Below are 25,030 nucleotides of genomic sequence, written 5' to 3'. Positions count from 1 at the left end.
ATGGACAACTCCTGTTGTGATCATTAGGGAAGTGTCATCCCAAATACTGGTAGAACAAGTTAGATAATTTTTTGTGTATGCAGATTTCCTTCCAGTACCTGAAGGGGCTAGAAGAAAGCTGAGGAGGGACTGCTCACCAACGCTTCTAGTGATAGGACGAGGAGGAAAGCGGATAAACTGGAGAGGGGCAGATTTAGACTAGACATAAGGAGGAATTTCTTCACCATAGGAGTGGTGAGGCCCTGGAACAGGTTGCCCAGTGAAATTGTTGCTGCCCCATCCCTGGAGGGGTTGAAGGCCAGGTTGGATGGGGCTTGGAGCCCTTGATCCAATGGGAGGTTCCCCTGATTGGAACAGGATGGGCTTTGAGATCCCTTCCAACCCAAACTATTCCATGATTCTATGATTCCTCTTCACAGGTTGTTATAGAAGAGTCCTGTCATGATCTGGAGATGCTAGTGGTGTTCTAACATTTTCAGTGCAGGTGCCTTCTCAAATACAGCACACAATGTCCATGTATCATCAGTGCTTTCATGTACATCAGTGTCACTTTTCAACTCTCCTCCATTGTATGTGTTAGTCCATGAGGAAAAAAAAAAAAAGTATTTCCTACTCTTGTAGTGTTGCTGAACCAATATTTTGTCTTTATCTCCAAAGGGTTCTAACAGATGGCAGCGCAGGCTTCCTCAGACACGGCTACCTCCAACGTACTTCACATCCTACCTGTTACGACTGGCTCTGCGGTTAATTGTAAGTCAATAACATGTGCCCTCATTACAGCTGGCTCTGTCAGCCCATGTAGATCTAAGCCAGCAGTCTAGAACTAATGTGCATCCTTTCCTGTGTGTGGCTTCACCTGGGGGCACGTTGCTGCTTAAAGGGATCCCTCCCTAAAGAGAGAGAGCAGCTCAAGTTCTGCGTTCCTTAAAAGGTGGAGACTTTTCCCCAACCTTTCTAGGAGAGTCCGTGGTGGAATGGGCTCATTTAAAGAGTATCGTGGATTTTTCAGTGTCTTCAGAGTGTTAGCAGGTGAGAGCAGTGCTAGAACCTCAAGAGTTCTTGCATTAATATACATGAGGCAAAGTTGCCTCGCTTGAACTGGGCGTTGGGCAGGCAGTACCCTCTGGTCAGCCCCTGTGGTGGTTTTCTTGGACAGCAAACTCTGCTTTTGGACAAAGGTGCAACTTTTGGGAACTTCTTTCCTTCCAGTGGTGTCCTGTGGCATCGCTGCTGCCACTGGCTCCAGCTTGGTTCCACTCAGCACTCCAGCCTCGTACCTTTAATGATTTAGCAGCAGTCAGCTGAGGAAATAAAGCACTCCGGACTCCCTCCCTCAGGGGTTTCTGTCCTTACAGTAATTTTTTGAAGGCCTCTGTTTTCACAGCACTGGGATAGATGGACTCCTAAAATATACAGCCAATTACACAGCAGAATTTATTAGACTTTATCCTGGTGCACGTTACCTGCTGGGGGAGAAAGAGCAAACTCTGGAAGGAAACCCATAGCAACTGAAAATCTAAGTGTGAGGATTAGAAGTCCCCATAAATATAGCTGACTTTGCCATCTCTTTTAATTAAATGCAAGTCATGAAACACGGGCAGGGAGTGTGTTGGTGACAGGGAGCAGCAGCGCTCAGAGGCAAGAAGGAAGAGTAAGTGGGGGGAACTGGCTCCATGGCCTCGGGCTGAGATGCAGAGCCAGGAGGGTTAAAGCTACGTGGGTGATTTAGAGCGGAGCCTTTTGCAGCAAGGGAAAGGGAACTCTGATCAGTTATTAATGTTTCTTGTTTCATCTTTGTGGGTTTAATTGTAAATTATCCAGCACGCTGTACTTCTCCGCTGTGTTTTCTTCTCCCATCCCAGAGAAGTGGTAGAGGAGAAGATGCTGATGCTAACGAGGAAAGAGGGGGCATGGGGAATGCCTGTCCCCTCTGAGCTTTGCCTCAGGGTTGTGCAGCTCTGAATTGTGGAGCTTTCTGGGCCTTGGGCTGTGATTCACTCAGCTTCTGAGGCCTTTTTCCCTCAAAATGATGTGCTAGAATTTGGCTTCTGTGAGCACTGGTGCTTGGTTTCCCTCTAGATACGTGTGGCCCAGAGGGCTGTGTCTGAGAGACCAGGATGAGGTACTGCGTTAATTCAGTCCTTCTGTAAACAGCCTCCTCGTTTTCTTCATCTTCTACCTATTCTAGCATTTTTCCTTCCCCAGCTCTGTTTCGCCTTTGGTAACCTTCCCGGCATGTACTCCATCAGTGCTCCTGTGGGGTTTCTGCGTGTAGGAAATAAAGCCCATGGTTCAGCACTATCCATCTAATATCTTCTGACTGCCTTTAATCATAGCATTTTCCATTTAATTGGGAAGGCAGGCACACTTTGCATATTAATACAGCACAGCCTGCACCTCCTAAGCATTAAAACTGGAGATGGCTGGGATATGTTATGCAGCGGCTGCGAAGGTTGCGAACCTGCTGGGTGTCCTTTAGCATCCCTGGGAATGCAGGGGCTGGTTTTTTACTCTCCTTATGGAGTTTGATTAAAATAAACAACAACAACACATCCCTTCCCCCCAAAAAAATGTTCAGATGGCTTCTCTCCATTTCAGTAATTGCTCGTCAGACACTGCCACCGCGCCTGCATGCATTGTCTTGCTTAGATCATAACCCTGCTGGTCCCATTGTCTGTTGAGGACAGCCAAAGGGAAAACTGTCATCTTCCCTGCAGAACTGCTGGTTGTGTGGAGTATTCCCCTTCTGTGATCCATCTACCAATGAAAAAGCCATTCTTTCCTCGCCTGGCTTCATGCTGCCACCCAGGAGTCTGGCTGTGTGAAACCAATAGTTTTGTCTCAATGTCATTGTGGTTTTCATGACTCTTTCTTCTCCTTGATCAAAACTTGCTTTGGGACAGACGTATTTGGTTTGATTTGGAGGAGATCTCAGTAGGTCTTTCACTTTGATGTTGAAAAAGATTTTCAGGAGTGAACTTATGGATGCACTTTGCTGTGCATGAGACACAACAGGTATTGTCACTGTGAGTTCCTATCAGTGTTCATTGATTGTAGGTTAGGTGCTGGCAGCCAGGTCTGTTACAAAGAGGAGGAGGCGTACGCTTTAGACTCGAGAGAGGTCCCACTTCCAACGTTCAGAGCCTCTTGAGGTCTCTCATTCTTTAAAGTTTAAAAGCGATGGTTTGAGTTGCAGTGTCACGCTGTGCGTGAGGCACAACTTGTGTTGCCTGTCTGGCATCAGCAAACAAAGGAGAAAAATCAGACGGGCTTATCTCTTTGGGATGCTTCTACTCCAGGATCCACATGAATCCTGGAGCTCGGATTCCCTATTTCATGAAGCAGTTTATTGATCTCGCTGGTTGCAGTTCATGGAACTGTGACCTGTCCTTCTACAGAAATAACAGCGCTGCATCATCCCCAGTGCTTGGTTATCCCTAGGTGATATTTGGGCTTGAGCATTGTGACCCATCTGCCTGTAACGGTTGCTCACACGTGTGCAGAAACATGCAATAAGTTTTATTTTTCCTTACAATCATGCCTAAATTCAGCTACCCTTTGCTTTTACTCCAGTCTGTTTTTCTGGATTCTGATGCTAGAACGCTGCTGGTCAGATTGCCCCATCAGTTCCTGGTTTGAGATTGCTTCTGGGCTTTCCAGCTGGAATTTTGGAAGTGAATGGTGTTCCAGTTATAAAAATTAGTTGGGTGTTTTCCATAGCTATGAAAGTACAGCTTGAAAAGGATAAAAAAGAGCCAGATCCTGCATAGAGCAAATATTTCCTTACTGATCCATCGTTGTCAGTCCTAGCCATTCCTGTTTTTTTGGTCCAGTAAGAGCTATGCCATTGCGTCTCTCTCTTGACGTACAGTTCCCTGCAGACTTCATAATTATGGGCTTCTTTAAAGCAGACATCAGTTACCATGCCAGAAATTGTCACAGTGTGGAGAAATAGATCAAAATCCATTAGGGAGCAAGAAGTGGCTGGATTAATTTCCACCTGAAGTTTCAATTAAGCTTTTCTGTGTAAGAGTTAGTGTAAAAACCAAGCCTAGACATAACGACTCTGGGTTTGGAATTTTAGAGTTGGTCTGATAGGAAGAAATAGTCAGAGCTTTCTCGAGTTCTCAAGTACGTGGCACTGCTACAGACGACAGAGCAGAGCTGTAAATATTTCAGATGCTGAAAGCCACAAATATGTAGAGGTTCTCCTCATGTGAATGTGTCTGATGTGCTTAAAAGCTGGATATCCCACTGGAAACAAGTCAAAACAGATTTTTCTACTCATTGTTATTTCAACTGGAGACCCAGACCTCTCTGTGTCTGTTGGACCATGCAATAAACCAGTCCCCAAGATTATCTTAGTGCACATCTTATCTAATTCTGTTATCAGAAAGAGCATGGCCAGCAGGACCAGGGAAGCGATTGTGTCCCTGCACCTCGAATCCTGGGTTCAGTTTTGCGCTCCTCAATACAAAACATACATTGAGGGGCTGGAGCGCATGCAGAGAAAGGGGACAAAGCTGGTGAAGGGACAAGAGAACACGTGAGAGGTGGCTGAGGGAATTGGAGTTGTTTAACCCGGAGAAAAAGAGGCTGAGGGGAGACCTTCTCACTGCCTACAACTCCCTGAAAGGAGACACACACACAGAGCCATATGCAGAAGCTGCAGCTCTTGGGGACGGCCTCTGGAGTCCCTGAGAACAGGCTGTTATTGCACTTATTTTGTGTCACACTTATTTCTAAGCAGATGCACACACGCGCACACACCTCGCACCAGCTCACTTCAGCTCTGGATCTATTTTCTTTTATTATCCTGGCAGGAGACGGGCTTCATTAGGGGAGTGGAGTCTCTAACAAGGACGGGGAATGGCAACAACAAAAGGATGTAGCAATATAAAGTTATGTCAAAAAACCTTTACGAGAAAAACGGCTGACATTAGAAACTGTGCATTAAAAATTCAAGACAGTGGGAAAGGGGGGTAGGACTGGGGAGACAGAAACAAATAAATACACAGGCTTTAAACTAATAAATCCTCCTATTTGGGAAATGCATCAAGTCCTGTGTGCTATTAAAACTGGGTTTATTTCTATAATTGTTAATAACAATGATAAATACGTTTTTCCTTGGATCTCAGTGTGGGCTATCAGCATTTGAAGTACACATTTAAGTGGTAAGCAATCTTTCCCTTGTACTGGTTCTGTTGCTAATATTCCATGACTGGCAAGTCTGTTTCGTCATCTGAAATGGGACTGGGCAGCTCAGCCAGCAGTTTTGGGTGTATCTTGACCAACACCCCCAGTCTAGTCGGCTCTGTAAAGTTACACCAACCCATCCACCCTCCTTCCTTTGATCAGATACACTGGCAATCTAGTTATTCCTGTTTGTGAAGAATCAGTTGACCCAAACTCAAAAAAAAACCCCAGCCCTTTAGGCTAATCTACAGGTACCAGATTTATCAGTTTTTGCAAGGAGCTGCAAGTCCAATCTCCCCGTAAGGGAGAGGACATGGAGAGGAACTCAGATTGCTGTGCATTTTCAGCACTTGGAAATTCACTTCTTAATCTGATCTTAGCATCCAGCCCTGAAGATCTCAAACATGTATTTATTTCCCTCCTCCTCTGCAAGCTGACAAAGACATCTGTATAGAGCAAAGCTGGATCACTAATCCAGTTCTGCCGTTAGCAGAATTAGAAATGATACCTTCCACTTCTGTCATCCGCCTCGTTAGGAGGTGAAGACCTGTGTGATGGGTAGAGCTTCTCTCTTTCTCATCCAGCCGAGCTGCACACCTGAGTGGTGGCACCCCTAAGGCAGGACACGGACAGGGGTGAGTTTACCTTTCTGCTCCTCTGACCATTCATAAGAAGCACGAGTTTCTCTGGCCTGGTGAGTCCAGTCCTTCTCACCTACAATATATTCATATTAACATTGTGATTGCTCCCTCCCAGCTCCCCAGGCTGGATTTGCAGTTACTCATAAGTACGCAGGGATGTTTTCCAGGTGGAGAACCTGCTATTTTTATCTGCCTCTCAAGGTGTGTTAGCAGATGCCTATGGGTTACGGTGTTGAGTTTGGATTTCCCGTAGTGGGGGGCCTGGCTCCCCAGCTTCTCCTTTGTGTCAGGTTTCTCCCCCTTTTTACAAGGCTCATTCGTGCTGTTGTAATTACAGCCTTTTACAGACTTTCGTCGAACCAGTTCTACCCACCTGTGGTTTTAAATGCAGTTAAAACACCACACGCCAATGCACAGAGGTTACCAGTGGTTCTTGGGAGTGCCAGGGGCTGGGCAGGGCGTGGGGGCAAAGGATTCCCCTCGCTTTATTACTTCTGTGCAACCAGCATGAAAAAAATGGTGAGAAAAACCCCTCCCAGACAGGCAAATCAGATTGGAGAACCATCAGCGCAGCCTCTCCTAAATTCGGATTTAAAAGGACCCTCAAAACAAAGGAGATAAAATCAGGAACCTCTTTCTTTGACGCTTTCAGCTTTATTGCTCTACAAGTGGAAGCAGCAGAGCCGTGCTTATTAAATCCTGGGATCTGGGAAGTGCATTGAACTTGGCATGGTATTAAAACTAGTTAAGAACACGGGGTTTGTTTGTTGTTATCATGACTTTCTGAATAGCTCTAACATGCTGCAAGGTGCTTTAGACAGGTCAGAAAAGGAGGTTCTGCTTACATCTCACCTCTCTACCTCTCTCTTTGTGTCTTTACTTATTCATCCCTTCTTCCTTGCTTCTGCTCCAACCAACAGCCACGGGCCCGTCTTTCTGTCTCTCTCATGTATAGATGCATTGGTTTTACATGAAGAATGGGGCATCCTGCTGCACACTGAGGATTTTTGCCTTCCTGTTGTCTTGCTGCAACTGCTATGTGTTCCTTGAGATCGTATTCCTCGCCATTTGAGCGTCTCTTCTCCAGATCCTTTTCCTCAGCAGCGTGAGGTTGGATATTTAGAGCTATCCAAGTGGCAGCTTTTTTAGTTTCCTGAACAGACCAGCAGCCCTCCAGCAGGTTAGGATCTCTGTTGCTCTTCGAGGCACATTCCCAGTGGTAGTTGTGCGGAAAGAGGATTATCCTGTTGTTTGGAAGCACCAGTGGAGAGGGGCAGCTGGGGTTAGTGTAAGACCTGCTCCTTGATTTGTTCACCTGACATAATGCAACCCAAACCAGAGGGAAAGCTTTGTGTACAGGCAGACACAGGACCTGGGGGTCTCAAACTCCCACTTCAGTGCCAGTTCATCACCCTCCGAGCCCTACGCTACCTGCACGTTCATTCACTGGCCTTCCACGTGCAGCTGGGCAGGGAAAGTAGGAAAAGAAGGTGGTGAAAGGAGGCTGAGGTCAACGTGTTGACAGTAAAATATCATAGAATCATAGAATAACTAGGTTGGAAGAGACCCACCGGATCATCGAGTCCAACCATTCCTATCAAACACTAAACCATGTCCCTCAGCACCTCGTCCCCCCGTGCCTTAAATCCAGAGGGAAAAAAAATGTTCACTTTGAAAAGCAGTAACAACCACCTTTTCTGTCTCTGCATGTGTTTGTACGGTTGTGTGTATGTAGGTGTGCAGGCTCTCGCTCTCACACACAGCTCTCTTCTTAATATTATTCATCCTTATTACGTATCATTATTCTTTATTATGATTTATAGGCCATGCCATGCCTTTATGATGATTTATATGGCTGTCCCCAAAAGAGCTTACAGAAGGCATCGCATAGCGCAAAGACAGACATCCCTGTGCTGGGAAAGAAACGCAGCTTTCTTTTTAAGCAGCGACTCTAACGTTTCTTCTAAGCTATAACAAACCGCATTTCTTGGCTTCCGCAAAACAATTTGGTTTTACTTGTACCAAGTCTACAAGTCAAGCTTTCATCCAATGTTATGGTCCTCAATTCCTTTGCTGCTGAGTATGAATAAGTGCCAATAATGTCGATAGGAGCTGCTTGTTGCTGGCAGCAAGGAACAATATCCCTACATTCTCCTGCTTATTCTTCTAGATCTAGATTTTCATCTTGCCTGTTGAAAGAGATTCATTTAATGATTGCCCTTAGAGCAGGCTGATCCTTGTTCTGATTGGGAAGGAACTTTCCAGGACTGCTTTACAACTACAGTTTCACTCAGTGCTGCTCTTAAAATTCGTCACAGTTTAGGGACATTTCCACAACTCAAAACATCATGATGATTTCTAAGGTTTTTTCCAACCTTATGATTCTATAAGAGGCAGCATTTAATTTGGGTACGTATAAGTAAATCATAATGAAGTAAATCATAATGAGCAAGTGAGTAATGGGATTTTTTTTTTGAGTTTCCAATAACATTTCAGTGTTCACCTGAAGGCACCTTAGCCTCTCACTTGGTTTTGGGCAACGAGATTCCTTGTTTTGTCAATTGTGTTGCTTTGTTGAAGGACCTAAAGAAGTGACAAGCCGTGTCTCCAGAACCCTGGACGTTTTCTCCTCTCTTTGGTAACAGAATAACTTAGCTCCCCAAGCCAGAAAACTGAAGGGAGGAACCTGCTCTGCAGGCTTAAGGCAGAATCTTCAAAGAAATGTAAAAGAGACTGGAGCTGTCTCAGAATGAGACTTGCAGAACCGAGTACCTGGGGAGCCCAAGGACATGTGCTTTCCACTCCCCTAGACCTTTTGTCTTCACTGAGAAAAAGATGTGTATTTTTGAAACGTATAAACTTCAATTTTTTATGGCTAAGGCCTTTCTGCTTCATCTGCATTAAAAATTAAAGCTGGGCCATTCCTTGAGCTCCTTTGCAAAGGCCACAGCAGGTGACAGAGAGAAAAGAGGGGAGATGCAAGACCAGAGAAATAAGGAACCCATGATGTTTGGACCAGGCGATATGGTCCTGGTTCTGAGACGTAACAGCGTTGCAAACAACAAATAACGATGTTTTTTCAGTTCACTGGGGCCTCGGGCAAGTGTACACGTGTGCCACATGTCTGTATGTGCGAGGAAGTGTCAGAATAAGGGGGTAACAAATATCTGACTGCAAAAGACCCATTTTCTTCCCTTTTCCAGAGGAGCTGGTCACCCAGAGAGCTATTTTATTTATTTATTAAGTACCCCTGCCGCTAGTCGAGCAGCAGGGGAGCGCTGCTCCGTCTCCCGGACGATGATTGCCATCAGGCTTGAGAAATCAGTCATTTCTGGCAAGAGAAAAAAAAACCTGTTTGGTGGGTTAATGATGCAGGGTAAATACTGACAGTGGCCAGTGGTCTGAGCACACCAGACATGACCTCAGGGAATCATAGATTCTGAGGGGGCTGTGGCTGCTGCCTCTCTGTAATGCGATTGCTTCTTTATAATGGCTTCAACTTCTTCCCCTGTTCCCCCCTCCTTTATCATTATTGACCAAGGCGCATCACTGAGGCTAGAGAATAAATAGTTCCCTGACGGTTAACAACGGGCTCTCCTCCAATTGGAATTCAAGCTGTGCTCCCTCTTATATTCTTTATAATCACACTTTATTGCATGGAGCAGAAAATAAAGAATCTATCCATGCCCCTCCCTCCCCTCTCTTCCTCGCTGCCCCAGGGGAATTGGGTGCTGGTCTCCTGAAGCAGGTGAGGGGAGGCTCGGGGGAGGTGGGTCAGGGTCTCCTGCAGGCTGGGAACCCCATTCCCCATGGTGGGAATCATGGAATGGTTTGGGTTGGAAGGGGCCTCAAAGCCCATCCAGTCCCACCCCTGCCATGGGCAGGGACACCTCCCACTGGATCAGGGGCTCCAAGCCCCATCCAACCTGGCCTTGAACCCCTCCAGGGATGGGGGATCCATGTCTTCTTGGGGCAACCTGGGCCAGGACCTCCCCACCCTCCCAGCAGAACATTTCGTCCTCAGATCTCACCTCAATCTCCCCTCTTTCAGCTGGGGATGTGTGTGAGAGCGTGTGTTTGAGTGCGATTGAGTTTGAGTGCGTGTTCGTGAGAGTGTGTCTGAGAGTGTGTTTTGTGAGTGCGTGAGAGAGTGTGCACGAGTGTGTGTATTTGAGTGTGAGTGTGAGTTGTGTGAGAGCACATGTGACTGTGTTTGTATGAGTGTGTGTGTGTGTGTCTGAGTGTTTGTGTGAGTGAGCTCTGTGTGGGTGTATATATGTGTTTGTGTAGGTGTTAGAGTGTGTGAGGTGTGTGCAGGGTGTGCAAGAGCACGTGTGACACTGTGTGTCTATGTGTTTGCAAGTGTGTTTGTGCATGTTAGAGTGTGTTTGGGTGTGTGCAGGGTGTGCAAGAGCACACGTGTGACCCTGTGTTTGTGATTGTGTGTGTGAGGTGTGTGCAGGGTGTGCAAGAGAGAGCACGTTTGACACTGTGTTTTCAAGTGTGTTTGTGCGTGTTAAGAGTGTGTGAGGTGTGTGCAGGGTGTGCAAGAGCACGTGTGACACTGTGTGTGTTTGTGAGTGTGTTTCTGCATGTTAGAGTGTGTTTGTGAGTGTGTGAGGTGTGCGCAGGGTGTGCAAGAGCACACACATGACTGTGTTTGTGAGTGTTTGTGAGTGTGTTTGTGCATGTCAGAGTATGTTTGTGTGTCTGAGGGGTGTGCAGGGTGTGCAAGAGAGACCACATGTGTGACTGAGCGTGTTTGTGTGTGTGTGTGATTGTGTGTGAGGTGTGTGCAGGGTGTGCAAGAGGCAGAGCACGCGTGGGACTGAGCGAGAGTGTGTTTGCATCTGTGAGAGCTCGTTTTCGTGCCTGAGCTCAGTGTGTGAGCGTGTGTGAGTGTGTGTGAGCGAGTGTGTGCGGTCCCGCCGGCTCCAGGCTCCCTGCGGCGGCCGCCGAGGAGTTTCCAGCGGGTGTTTGTCGGGTCAGAGTCTGCGCCGCCCGCCGGGCTCCTCGCCTGCTCCCCGGGTTATTTATGACCTTCTCTCCCCGGCGGCAGCTCTGCGGCTCCGGGGCCGCTGCCAGCGCCCGCGGGGGCCCCGCCGGGGGGTTCCCGAGCCCCCACGGACACCCCTGCCGGCTGGGGCTGCAAAACGAGCTGGGGATGCAAGCAGGGGAAAAGGCTTTTCTGAAGGCTGGGTGTGCAAAGTTAGCTGGAGGTGCAAGCAGGGAAAAGGGCTTTTCTGAAGTCTGGGTGTGCAAAATTAGTTGGAGATGCAAGAGGAGAAAAATTCTTTTTTAAAGGCTGGGTGTGCAAAACTAGTTGGAGATGCAAGCAGGGAAAAAGGCTTTTTGAAAGGCTGCATGTGCAAAGTTAGCTGGAGATGCAAGAGAAGAAAAAGGCTTTTTGAAAGGCTGGGTGTGCAAAGTTAGTTGGAGATGCAAGAGGAGAAAAAAGCTTCTTGAAAAGTTAGATGTGCAAAAATATTTGGAAATGCAAGAGGAGAAAAAAGCTTTTTGAAAGACTGGGTATGCAAAATGAGTTGGAGATGCAAGCAGGGGAGAAAGCTGGGTGTGCAAAATTAGCTGGAGCTGAGTTATGGGAAAAGGAATTGCAGTGATAGGATGAGGGGCAATGGGTGTAAACTGGAGAGGAGCAGATTTAGACTAGACATAAGGAAGAATTTCTTCACGGTACGAGGCACTGGAACAGGTTGCCCAGGGAAGTGGTGGCTGCCCCACACCTGGAGGTGTTCAAGGCCAGGTTGGATGGGGCTTGGAGCCCCTGATCCAGGGCATATAGGAAAAACAGTCTTGTTTCTGTTTGTGATGGGAATTCCAGTCCAAGCTTTCCCTTCCATACCTCCTGTACTGCTCCATCCCTTGGACAGAGGAGAACTGCTGGCTGCCGTTTTTCCTGAAAAGAGCACAACACCGAATCTGGTGATGCAACTCTAGGGTCCCCGCATCTGGCAGGCATGCAACCCGCATTTCTTTCGCAAGGGCGAGCAACTCACAATTCAATCTCACTCCTGACAGCTTGTCTCCTACCTATTGCGAAGGTGCCTTTCAGGCTTTAAACTTCTGCGCTGCCTGCAATGCATCAGCCAGTTCAAAAACCAGCGGGACTAGTGAGCATATTCTCTCATAGCGAATTACACCTCTCTCATCCTGATCGAAACTCCTGGGACACAGGGGAATACGGGAAGCAACGTAAATATTATTTTATTGCTTAGCTGTATGTTTCGCTGGGTGTTGCCTGCTCATCTGCAGATGCACCGAGATCCCTGCAGCTCCTGTACCCTTTTCCTTCTTCCCCTGCCAATCCCAATCTGTTGCCCTCACTCCGACTCCCAGGGAGGGAAAACACATCCTAAAAACCTTTCCCTCTGGTTAATGAGAAGAGAAGCAATGAGAACACCTCAAACTTCTGGAGAGGAGGGAGCTGGGCTCTTCTCCCAAGTGACAGGGGACAGGACGAGAGGGAATGGCCTCAAGCTCCGCCAGGGGAAGGTTTATGCTGGACATTAGGAAAAAATTTTTCACAGAAAGGGTCATTGGGCACTGGCAGAGGCTGCCCAGGGAGGGGGTTGAGTCACCTTCCCTGGAGGGGTTTAAGGGACGGGTGGACAAGGCGCTGAGGGACATGGGTTAGTGATTGATGGGAATGGTTGGACTGGATGATCCGGTGGGTCTCTTCCAACCTGGTGATTCTGTGATTCTATGAGTCTAAAATGTGTCAGGGCAACTGTTGTTACAGCAGGTTAAAAGTGACAGAGGTGGAGGAGACCCTGGTACCCTGGAGGCCAAGGGGACTGCACATGCAGGTGGGGAGGCCAGGGAAAATGCTAACGAGCAAGAACCCGTTTGCAGCAGCCAGAAGCTGCTAATTATCCCAACACTCCAGCTTGCTCTCAGGAGAGCTGGGAAACTCTCTCTTTGATCCTCCTGCATTTCATCTTATAATTGGATGGGGGTTCCAGATGTTGTTGCTGAGGAGTTTAGGGAGCTGATGGAAAGATGTGTCTTGAATCAGGGGCCTGGGATGATCCCAGAGGTATTTTCCGTGCTTTGCTAGAGGAGCGCTTGGGACACTGCTTTCTTGTCCCTGTTAAGTTATTGCTAGGGTTTATTTGTATTATCTCCTTAATGGCTTTTTCTTTACGGTATACATCCTTAAGGTTCCACCCTTTTTTACTCAAATTTCATGGAGAACAGAGCTGAACGCTTATTTCCTGCTGCTTAGAAGAGGTTTGAATTGGAAGAAGAGGTTTGAATTGGATTAAGTTTGTGTCTCGTTGCTGCAGTTCTGTATGACTATTCCAATAAATGGATTTACTGATTTAGTGGCATTTAGTGGCAGCTACTGCAGCAGCAAGTCTGAAGACGGCTCTGAGAACATCAATGGGAAGGGAATTTTGAATTTGTCGTTGCAAATGTGCATGTTGAAAGCCTGATTCTGGCAGTTAGATCTTTTCATGACCGGTACATTCAACCTAAGCAACCCAGCTTGAAATGTAAAGATGTAATTTTTGCAATCAGTTGCTCGTTGATGGGCTACAGATCAAGGTCTTAGCAGAAATCGGTGGAGATGAAGAGTAAAGCTTCCTTTCTATTCCATGAGGAGACAAATCTACTCCCAAAACATCCACTCTCCCCAAAGCTCTGGTTACAAACTCTCATTTTCCTGCAAGTTTCCTATTTCCAGAGGAATTCCTCCCGTGGCCCAGTGCTGGCAGAATGGAGAGTGATGGGGATGGAGAAAGAAGCTCTTTTGCTTGGGAAAAAAAGCATCAGTGTAGTTCAAGTATTGTAGGTGTAACAGTATGGTCACTACTCCAAATAATAACGCCTTTTCCCAGTAGAAGGGAAATGAGAGAGGAAACGCTTCCCAAGTGGGAGTTGTGTGGTATGAAATGGCTCTGTACTTCTAGGGGTAAATTTCTTAGTGCAGCCAAACCCTGGCTCTTGTAGCTGTCCCGGGCAATGTCACAGAAGAGGGCATTAGTGTTGCTAAAGCCCAGTTTTCTAAGGAAATGTTTTCCATAATCGGCTATAATCTGAAATGAGATAACGGTGCCTAGATGCTGTAGTGACATAGATCGATGGGATGGGCCGGCGACTCTCTGTAACAACCTCCTGAGGATCTCCTTACGAATTAAAACACCCAGTCACACATTTATCCCAAAGTCTTATAGCTCCAGATGGAAGCAAATGGTAGGGGCATGTGCAAACTGTGAGCAGGAGCCACAGGGAGCAGAAAACTAAGGGAGAGAGGGAGAAAGAAAAAGAATGGGAGGCTCAGCCCAAGATGATGTGGATATAACACCCCTCAGCAAATCCATTTACCTGGGTTTGTACCATCTCCTGGACTTCTCAAGGTTGATGCTAATGGAGTCGTATTTGTTTATATTATAAAGAGAGGAATGAATGACTTAGTTTGCATGACTGTATTTCAAAAAGCAAGCTACAGATCTGATTATAACGAGGCATAAAATTGTGTAGGGGGATGTGTGCGCTTACGTGCACATGTGTACACACAGCTTACTTCTAAGCATGTGTTTGTGGTAGTCTGAGGGTTAATCCAGATTGGGATTTGATTTCCATTTTCCCTCGGTGAGAGCTGATACAATCTTTGTAGGTAAAATGAAAATACCAAATATATTGGAACAATGAACATTCTTGTAGTCAAATACAGCCAATTCCCTGCTGAGTTACACTAGGTCTGGCCTCCCAGGTATTGGTAGGAGAGAGGAGGAGAATCTTGCGCTCTATAATTTATGTATCTATAAAGATTTTTTTTCAAGCAAGTAATAATTCTTTGGAGATTAAGGCTAATTAAAAGCAATGCTGTCCCTATAAATGCATTCGGTTACTTTGTCAAGACAATTTTATCTTTATTTCCTATGACGTGCGTCCTACTTAGTGTTTTGCTGTAATTGTGATTAGAGACCATACCACAGACAGACTCCTTACCAACTGAAGACAGAAACAAGAGCTGGGTGGTAACAGACTTGAGTGGCTTCTGGATATTTAGAGTGGATTAGGATTTTTATTTTAGGGTTAGCGCGGCCGTAACCTACATGCATCAGTAATTGTCCTCAACTCCCTCCAAAGTCTTTCCTAGGTAGAGAAAGACAGAATGTGTGTTGGAACCCAGCTTTTTGCCCCTTCAGCTGCTGGCACATCTGTTCGTCTGCTGAGGCCGAGATGCGAGTTACCATATGGCTGAAATGTTAGCGACTGAAATTCTGATGACTGCTCCCGTATAGCCAAGCTAATATTTCAGCAGCCTGTCTTGTAGCAGTTGATGTGCACAGAATGTCAGGTTTGATATTTTAGTTCTTCCTGTCTTTCTCAGGACACCAACCAAATGAAAACTAGCTCTCTTGTTTACCACCCAGCATCTCTTTTGCAAGCGCACATGGCTGTGAATCTCCATGTGTCCGTGCCTAACAATGGGTGACCCTTGGTGCCAGGCTGTCCCCACTACTGTGCGTGTCAGTGGCTACAGGACTGTAGCTGTTCCCATCATGTTATCCGCAGCTATTGCTAACTCTGTGCTCCAGATGAAAGGAAGAGCTTTTGCGAACAGTACAATGTTCAAAATGCCTTTTTCTCCCTCCCTCCTGGAGCAAAACTTTAAATGTTGGGAGTGTATGGAGTAGTTTTTCAAGCGTGCTGACACTGTATCTATTCCTGTGGGTGCCTTTCGAGTGTGAAAAGTGAGTGAAAATAGCTCCTGCCGTGTCTGGATGCAGATCAGTTTTGGCTAAGGCAAGGAAGATGCATGACAAACAAAACCTTTTTCCTCTGCTGTGAACAAAATAGTTATTGGTATTTGCCAAAGAGTTTGGATGAACGATTTTAGGAATCAGGCATCGAAATTACTTATAAACTGCTCTGACGTTTCTGCATTTGCTTCTTGGGGTGTGTTATGGCTCACGATTACTGGGGTTTGCTCAGTGATTGAGTTATTGAGCTTGAGAAAAGCAGAGGTTTGGAAATCCATAGGATGAGGTAGGAATGAGTGAGCAGTGTGGCCACCTGACGAGCTGTGCATCCCTGCTCTGCTTATGGTGATGTTTTCTCTCTGCTTTATGAGCAAAGAACCTGAATTTGGAGCTGCTGGGTGAATCGCTGCCATAGTGAAGCAAAACAGGCAGAAATAGAAGTTGGAATGCCTGACTCCACACGTAGAAAAGTTCAAGTCTGGAAGTCTGACAAACAAATAAAACTCGGCGCTAACTGGTTGCAGCAGGCAGATTCTCTTGTCCACAAGCACGCCAGCACTCGCTGTGCAACGCAAGCCAAGGAGCAGAGAAGTTGCTCTTCTTCCAGGGAACTGAGACCACCATAAGAAGATTCTAATGTGTAAATGCTTGTTTACGTATTTTTTTAATTTCCCTTTGTTTTTGTTATTCTTCTCTTATATCTTATCTAAGTTTCTGTTTGATTAAGGCACTCTGTTGCAGTGTAGTCATGGCAACGAGTTGACTTGAATGCATCTCCTTTTCTAGGAATGGAAAATCCAAAAGAAAAGAAAAATAAAGGCAAACAAGACAAGCCTTCCTGTGGTCCTGACCCCGCATTTATTCATAATGATGGAGGCACGAGCAAGTAGAGAGTGAGGAGTAAGTACAAAGTTGTTTATGTGCGTTTGTCTCCATGAGTTCACTCTGCTGATACCTGTGACTGTTCACAGCCGTGGTTTGGGGTATGTTTTGTTCAAATATGATGAAGATGTAGAAGAGCTCACGTAAGAGTTCTGGTCACGGTGATGCTGAAGTTCTGCCTGACTTCCTGTGCTGGCGCTGACCTAGACAGTCCCTGAGATAGGAATGGTTGGACTCGATGATCCAGTGGGTCTCTTCCAACCTGGTTATTCTATGGTTCTATGATTCAAGACAACTGGGGAAGCACAGCAGCACAAACTTGAGTGCAAGTTCCCTGCAGAAACAGAGATCTGTGCTCATGGAGCTCCTGTGTGGTGGTCATAGAGTACCAGGGTTAATTTAATAACATTTAGCTGTGGCAGAAGGACACTTGCTGCAGTCATATCTGAAACTGTGCTATAGGCAGAGCCCTGACTAGAGCCGAGCAATACATCAAGATTCCCGTTGCCGTAACAATAACTGTTCAGAAATATTCCTGGTGGACTCTATACAGCTCTCTGGTGGGGTTCAGGTACCCTAGTGGAGAGGTGAGTTGTGCTAATCCTGTCATTACTAGGGCATTGTAAATTAATTTCTAGAAAGGAGGAGATTTAGAACAATACAAAACTTGTCTGTATAGATGCCCGATGAATTAAAGCCTTTAGAACATGTTAGCTCTAATTAACGTGTCTGAAAGCTGTAAGCCGGCTCAGGTGGTGTGTACTTTAGCACCTCCTAAATTGGTCAAGGCGGGTTCTGCCTAGTCTTTATTTTCATCTTTCTAGCTAGCGTTAAGAGCAGTCACACCTGGATTACACTGGACACGTTCATCTGCCTAACCTACCGAAAGCGGTTTGCCTGCACTTGTGAATTAACGGAGAGGCCCATGGCTCGTTCTTTTCTGGCACGGTGTTGTTGGGGTGGCACACCTAATGTTATCTGCTTTTCAGGGGTCACCGGTTCTTTTATTTTACTCCAGCAGTAGATTCCAGCCATGCCCAGGTTCTTGGATAGTCAGTTTTACAGTGTTTTTTGTTACTGTGATTGTAGGAGGGAAGTCAGGCAGGAAGTTATGGAAGTGGAGTAGCATGGAGTCATCTACAAGTGCTGGGACACAGCCAAGCTCTAGATTAATACAACATGACCATCACTTCAGCATCTTTTGATACAGCGAGTTTTTCTTAGCAGTGGAGCAGAGGAGCACAAAGGCCTTAGGAAAAAAAGAATCTGTTGGAGCTTTCTTGTGAGTTACAGGTCTGTTATCTCAAGCCTTTCACTACAGTTACGAATTAGCAACAAATAACTTCTTAGGAGAGAGGAAGGACAAGGGAGAAAGATGCATTTTTAATTGCAGTATCTGCAAAGAAGTGTAGTTACTGTAGAGGCTGCCCAACGACTGGAAATGCAAAGGTGGCAGCTCTTGCCTGAAAAGCAAAGGGTCAGAGAGAACGGTTACTATAACAGCAGCTTTGATGCCTTATTCCCTTGGCTATTTCTTTAAGTGCTTTTTTTACATCATGGAGGCATCACTTGAGTGGAACTAAACTTGTTGTTTTCCAAAACCTTTGCAGAGAAGGTTCTATGGGGGTCTGGAACACCCAAAGTGTGAATTCAGTTACAATTTGCCATTGGTTTTAAGGGAAATAGGCTTGTGCCCTTTTAATTTAAAGTCCTTGTTGCACACATCTCAAGGCTGATTCTGATCTAAGCTACAACATACCCGAACTTCAACCAGTAAGGAAGATGAATCAGTCCTTCTATCATTTGATAGATTTTCCTTGTCTCCCAGATAAAACTTCCTTCACTTCTCCCCAGCAGACATTTAATTCCTCTAGCGTTTTGAATTCTGATCTACTGCAACTGGTCCCATAGCTACACAGGAAAAGTGTTTTGGAAGAAGCATTTTGTGAAAATAATTTGATGAGAAGAGAGTTCCTTAAACCAACACTGACTGTCCCAGGCAGTTCCCTTGGAAGCAGATAAAATGTCTGCATTAGACAGGGATGTATGCGATTCACAGCTCTGGGTTGTTGTGTAAATTTGTGCTGGCATGACCCTACATCCAAGAAAGACAGCAAACCCCGAGTTCCACAGTGCTTCTTTTCACTCGGCATAAAAGGCAGCGTTCTATATCAGTGGGATTAAACAGGGCACAGCCCAGCAGTTCCCAAGAAAGCATTTTTTGAGAGGCAAAGCCCTTCCCAGAGTCCTCCTCCCCTGAATACCCACCTGTGCCCTCCCTACTGTTGCTCTGGCTGCTGGGCTGTCAAAATATCTCTGGTAATGAAGCAGTCTGGCCTGAGGCTACTATTACCTCCAATCCCAATCCTGCTGAGTGTGACTCCCGCAGCAGGGCTGGCTGTTCACATGCAGTGAGCACAGAGCACAAGGACTAAAAGGCAAAAAGCACTGAATCCTGGCTGTGGAACAGCTTTGATGTCCTCTGAGACTGGGGGAGGATGAATGTGGTTGGCTCAGGAGGTGGTGTTGTGGCTGTTTTGGTCTTCTTCCCGGTCTTTTGGAAGCCTGGATGGTTTGGTAGGGACGGAGTTGTTGTTTCCATCACTGGTGTGATACTGTCAGAGTGATTCTCTGGAGAGAGAGGGAAATAAGGAGAGGAGCCGTTACCCTGCAGTCATATAAGTCTGAGCAGCCCAACTTCTTTGGGGGGAAACAACATGATTTAGAGGATACTACACTAATTGTTGAAAGACCAGTTTTACTATCTAAGCTTTTCTGGAGTACTGGACAGAACTTTGCTGGCATAATTGGGTTTGGACTGTGAGAAGGTCACGCTACAGACCTGCTATGACATGCTTGGTGAGACCAGTGCTATGGATGCAGCTGTCCATTTAGCTTAGAATCATAGAATAACCATGTTGGAAGAGACCCACCGGATCATGAAGTCCAACCATTCCTATCAAACACTAAACCATGCCCCTCAGCACCTCGTCCAGCTGTGCCTTAAACACCTCCAGGGGAGGTTAGCTTAGTTAGCTTAGTTTAGGCAGAGGCATAAAGGTGCCAGAGCTGGCATGCATGGCATCTGTGCTGGAATCCTGAAAAGACAGAAGCTCTGGATTAGATTATGAGCTCAGGCTGATCATTTTATGTGTACTGGGGCGTCTCTCTCCTCCCACTCTCGACCTGTCTTTCTTGCAAAGGGGCAGGGCGTGCATCTGCAAAGAGTTTTTAAAACGCTTAGCTCAAAGGACCTTTGATCTCAGTTAGAAACTCCAAGGTTTACTGTCACACATGTAAATACAAAATTACATTTAGGAGGTTCCCCCTCCCTTTCATGGGCAGAATAATCAAGGTGTATCCAGGATAAGTAATTTGTCCCTGAAACTGGTGGTAGAATAAGGAGGAAAATCCTTATCTCTTAACTTTCAGACCTGTGCTTGAAGCACCATCTCTTCTTGTAACATGCTTTATAGTACAGCTGCCTCTTTGCAGTCATTGATATATTTGACTGGAGAGAAGATCCAGATTTTGTTTCAATCCAGCATGACTTATTCCAGAGATGGAGAACTAAACGTTGGACGACGATCACTCTTTATTACGTTTACTGGGGTAGCGCTTCTGTGAGCAAATTGAGAATCATGCTTTCACTTTGCTGGGTGCCGCAGAAACAAAAAGACATGGTAGTTTGTGTCCCTAGACTTGAAAGCATGTTCCGATGCCTCGGTGTGGAATTCGTGAAGCGCACGTGGTTCTCCCTCTAACCATGTGTGCAAGGATTTGCTTAGATTTCTCTGATCTGCTCTCCAGTGGCCAATCTGTCTACACTAATCCCAAAGGCTCCACTTTTAAGAGACTGGAGCTGAACAACTTCAGGCTCCTGCTGTTGAACTCGGACATCCAGGGAGAGCCCTGGATTCTATAAAGAATAATACAGTGGGGAGGACTTGTTAGTCACCATCCTGAGGCTTTACTACTCCAGTGCTGGACCTCTACACAGCTTGGCCACTACCTATATCGCAACTGGCATCAAGTGCCTGTTTTTTCCAGGAATTAACACAGCCAAGTAGATGCTGCTCTTGTAGAATGAGGACTCAGCATATTCACTTCTCTTGTGAGCAGGTCCACCCCAGTTTCTTTGGCGGTAAAAAGCAACTGAGCTGACACGCAGTGGGAAAATCCCATGGAAAGTCACCTTTTCCTTGAAAATAAAAGGTAAATAAAAGATCACTGGGCTAGGAAAGCTCTCACTGCGGCTGTTTGATAGTCAGACTGGATGGTGATACAAGTTTTGATAGGAATGGTTGGACTCGATGATCCGGTGGGTCTCTTCCAACCTGGTTATTCTATGATTCTATGATTCTAAGCTGCTGTTAGGAGATTTGAGTGTGCATCTGAACCACAGAGATATGGGAAGTCTTAGAAGTATCACAGGATTTGTTCCTGGAGGATGAAGGCTGTTCTTGTGACCCCTCCTGGAGGAAGCACAGAGACTTGTCTTTGGAGAAGGCTGCAGCTCTCTGCGCTTGGAGTTGAAGTGGCCATTAGGAACGGAGATGGAAGAAGAGTAACCCTTATGGCTGTAAAAAAGAAAGAAGGCTTTGAGGAAAAAATACCAACTCCCCTATAAAAAAGTGAGAAGAAATCAGTCCCACGAAGCCAAGTGACAAAGCAGAGGAGTCAAAGGAAGTCTGAAGTGGTTCTGAAGCCTCTGCTGAGAGCTCAGAGCAGTTCTAGATGTGCCAGGCATGAAGGTTTGCCGCACGCTGTAAGAGCCAACGGTTGTTCTCACTGTATGGTCCTCTTACCTGATCTCCATCCAGAATCCTCTTACTCCTTTCCTAGAGAATGCCTGTCTCCCAGAGCCCATTCCAAACAATTCCCTTGGTTCATTAGGTGATAATAGAAAGTGATTTTTTTCCCCTGTCATCCTGAGCAATCAGAAGCATTAAGGATAAGAGCCTAAGCCTGAAAGCCTAAATGGGAGGGTTTGATGGGTGTGCATATCTACCTCCTTCACTCCAGCAAGAAGCCAGGATGGCTTCCAGACTTTACATTTCTTGAGAACAGGCAAGAAACAAGGGTCATGGTCAAGTAATGTCTGGAGAAGATGGAGGTTCGGGGCTTAGATTGCATTCCCAGCTGTGCTGAACCCAAGTAAGGCAACTTTCTCCATCTCTTCTCCCATGTGACAGGGGACAGGACGAGAGGGAATGGCCTCAAGCTCCACCAGGGGAGGTTTATGCTGGATATTAGGAAAAAAATTTTTCACAGAAAGGATCATTGGGCACTGGAACAGGCTGCCCAGGGAGGGGGTTGAGTCACCTTCCCTGGAGGGGTTTAAGGGACGGGTGGACGAGGTGCTGAGGGACATGGGTTAGTGATTGATAGGAATGGTTGGACTCAATGATCTGGTGGGTCTCTTCCAACCTGGTGATTCTGTGATCTCTACTGGTGTGAAGCAACAGCTTGGCCCACAGGTGGTCTGTTAGTGGACTTCTAGTAGTGAGCGGTAGTGGGGGGGCATCCTGTATGAGGACAGGCTGAGAGAGCTGCCACTGTTCAGCCTAGAGAAGAAAAAGCTCCAGGGAGACCTTAGAGCAGCTTCCAGTGCTCAAAGGGACTCCAAGAAAGCTGGGGAGGGGCTCAAGGAGTGCAAGGGTAGGATGAGCGGGGACCGTTTCCAGCTGAAAGAGAAGAGATTGAGATGAGATCTTAGGAAGAAATGTTTTGCTGCGAGGGTGGGGAGGCCAAGGTTGGCTGGAGCAGTGGTGGCTGCCCCATTCCTGGAGATGTTCAAGGCCAGGTTGGCTGGGGCTTGGAGCCCCTGATCCAATGGGAGCCATCCCTTCCCATCAGGGGCTTGGAATTGGGTGGGCTTTGAGGTCCTTTCCAACCCAAACTGTTGTGGGATGCTCCGGATAGGGCTGGGAGCCCCCAGATCCGGTGGGAGGCGTCCCAACCAGCCGGACTTTAAGCCCCCTTCCAACCCAACCCCTTCTAGAAACTCAATTTTGAGCCGCGTCGTCCTCTGGGGCGCTTTCCCACGGCCCTGGCGCGGCTCCTCCTCGCAAACCGAGCGCTCAGCGCTTCTCCTCATCCCCACCGCGAGGGAACCGAGCCGCCTGGAGCCCGGCCGGTGCCTGCGGGAGGGCAGGAGCCCCCGCTTCCCCCACCACCCCCCCCCCCGGCTGCCCTCGGCGCCGGCCCCGCCGCCCGTCGCTGCCCCCCTGCGCCCCCCCGGCCGCCGGCGCGGCGCTGCCGAGCGCCTCTGCGCTTTAAATGGGCCAAGTTAGAGCGGCGGCGGCGGCGGCGGGGGGGGGGTGTGTGTGCAGAAATCTTGTTTGGTCGGAGTCTCTCAACTGTGCCGAGACTTCTGAGCACGGATCCAGGCGTGTTCGGGCCGGCTCGGGGGGTCCCCGCTGAGTGATGCTCTTGGGGGCTGCCTAGAGACACAGAAACATCGATGCGCGCGTGTGTGCGTGTATATATATATATATATAACTACACACGCGGTGATGTGGATCTATAGATCTATAGCTCTCTCCCTCCCGACAGGGATGCGTGTCGTGTCATACACCCCGCTCTTGAAAATTCCGCGCAGGAGCGTGGAAATTTAAATGCCACCTCGCGGCGACCAAAAAGCCTCCGGTGGGAGCGGGGCGAGGCTGCACTTTGCAGGTGAAGGGGGGGCGGCCCCGGGGAAACTTGGCCAGGCGGGGCGAGTGGGGCTAGCTGGGGGGCGAGCTGGGCTCCCACGGGGCGAGGGGGGCTAGCTGGGGGGCGAGCTGGGGGCTGCGGGCTCCCCGGAGGGCTAGCAGGGCTCCCACGGGGCGAGTGGGGCTAGCTGGGGGGCTAGCAGGGCTCCCCCCGGGGCGAGCTGGAGGTTGCGGGCTCCCCCGGGGGCAAGAGGGCGAGCCAGGGCTGCGGGCTCCCCGGAGGGCTAGCAGGGCTCCCCCGGGGCGAGCTGGGGGCTGCGGGCTCCCCCGGGGCGAGCTGGGGAGAGAACAGGGCGAGCTGGGCTCCCGGCAGGCGCCGGAGGGGAGGGGACGGCGAGGCGGCGGCGTTTCATTTTAATTATTGCATATAAATAAATAAACCAGGTGTCAGTTTAAAGGAAGGGAGTGTGTGGGGGGGGAAGGGTGAAAGGGGACTGGTGGGCGGCGGGGAACCCTCCAGCCTGGTGAGAAGGTGGGTCGGACTAGGGGAATCAATAAGCTTTTTTTTTTTTTTTTTTTTTAAAAAAAAAAAAAAACCAACCAAAATAATGTCTCCGGCGGCAGAGACCTCTCCGAGATGTCAGGTATTAGTCCGGAGGGGCAGATCTGCGTGGCACACGGCGGCTCCCGGGTCTCCGGTCCATTAGCCTCTCGGTGGGAGAGGGATCCCAGACAGCTCTGCTGGGGACCCAGCCCAGGAGATTTGTTCGCCGGCTGCTCCTCCGGGGGCTACCAGCCCCCCGAGCGCCCAAGGTGCTCCTGCTGCTGCTGCTGCTGCTGCTGCTGCTCCTGCTCGTGGCTCCTTTCAGCCCAACTCCAGCCGGCGCGGGGGCAAGTTGAGCCGGAGCCGCTGGAGCCGCCGCGCTCGGGAGAGACGAGGGCGCCCGGCGGCACGATGCCCGCGATCAAGAAGGAGCGACTCGACCGGGAGGAGATGGCCCTGGCAGCCTTCAACCAGCCCATGGAGACCCTCCCCGACTACCTCGCCCCTCTGGCCGCCGCCGCCATCCCCGTGGTGACCCCGCACCCTCCGGCTTACGACCAGATCTTCGCTCACCGCGCCTACCTGGGCTTCCACGAAACCCACCACCCGCCCCCCCCCCACCTCCCCGAGGACCTGATGCTGGAGAGGTTCTCCTCCATCCCGGATTTCCAGCCTTTCTTTGACAACGGGGAGCCTTGCATCGAGGTGGAGTGCGGGGAGAACAAGGCGCTGCTCTACGTCAATAAGTTGTGCCAGGGGAGCAAAGGACCCTCTATCCGGTACCGGGGCGAGTGGCTCACGCCCAACGAGTTCCAGTTCGTGAGCGGCAGGGAAACGGCCAAGGACTGGAAACGCAGCATCAGGCACAAAGGTAAAAGCCGCTCGCCCCAGCGCCGGGGACCCCGAGCCGCTCTGCTCGTCCTCAGCATCCTCCCTCTCGCCCCCGGGAGCGGGATACGGGGGGGAGGCTGCAGGGGGGGAGGCTTTACTGCCGATTAGCATTCGCGGGGGGGAAGAGCTCAGCCTCTCATCTCTTCTACCCGGCCCCCCCCGGGCCCCTCTTTACCGGATCCCCTTCTCCGGGCGCTCCGGTACCCGGAGATCGGCTAAGTTGTTTGGTTTTTTGTGTTTTGGGGTTTTTTTGGGTTTTTTTTTTTCCAGCGATTTGGGCACAGTCGCTTTGGGATGCGGGGGGTGTGCGTGTGTGTGGTATGTGTGTAAGGAGAGGGGCTCTTCTCTTCTGGAGAGAAGTTTTTTCCGCGCTGGGGGGGCTTGAATTGCGGGGTCGGGAGCCGAGGAAAGGGGGGGGGGGTTGGGGTGGGGGGGATGCGCGGAGCCGGGTGAGGACAAGGCGCCGGGCGGGGCGGAGGGGGG

The 25,030-nt window shown here is 48.5% G+C and overlaps 1 protein-coding gene and 1 long non-coding RNA gene across 4 annotated transcripts in view; both read left to right on the top strand.

Moving 5' to 3' along the window:
- The first annotated feature begins 438 nt into the window (after positions 1 to 438).
- LOC138730024 (uncharacterized) lies at positions 439 to 20,636 on the top strand. Its single transcript, XR_011338985.1, has 4 exons — positions 439 to 569; positions 658 to 750; positions 16,358 to 16,475; positions 20,573 to 20,636. It is a non-coding gene; the product is annotated as an uncharacterized lncRNA (long non-coding RNA).
- A 2,424-nt stretch (positions 20,637 to 23,060) lies between these two features.
- Positions 23,061 to 25,030, top strand: part of SAMD11 (sterile alpha motif domain containing 11) — a 123,716-nt gene continuing 121,746 nt past the window's right edge. For 2 of the 3 annotated variants that reach the window (XM_069874682.1, XM_069874683.1), the window contains exon 1: positions 24,057 to 24,527. In XM_069874682.1, the coding sequence (XP_069730783.1) occupies positions 24,068 to 24,527 (460 nt within the window). In that variant the 5' untranslated portion in view covers positions 24,057 to 24,067. Of the gene's footprint in view, positions 23,135 to 23,736; positions 24,528 to 25,030 lie in introns of those variants that run through there. The other variant, XM_069874681.1, reaches the window with a different exon arrangement.

This window comes from Phaenicophaeus curvirostris, chromosome 22, assembly GCF_032191515.1.
Source record: "Phaenicophaeus curvirostris isolate KB17595 chromosome 22, BPBGC_Pcur_1.0, whole genome shotgun sequence".
Lineage (NCBI taxonomy): Eukaryota > Metazoa > Chordata > Aves > Cuculiformes > Cuculidae > Phaenicophaeus > Phaenicophaeus curvirostris.
The sequence above is the reverse complement of the archived record's forward strand: the minus strand, read 5'-3'. Positions and strand labels throughout refer to the sequence as shown.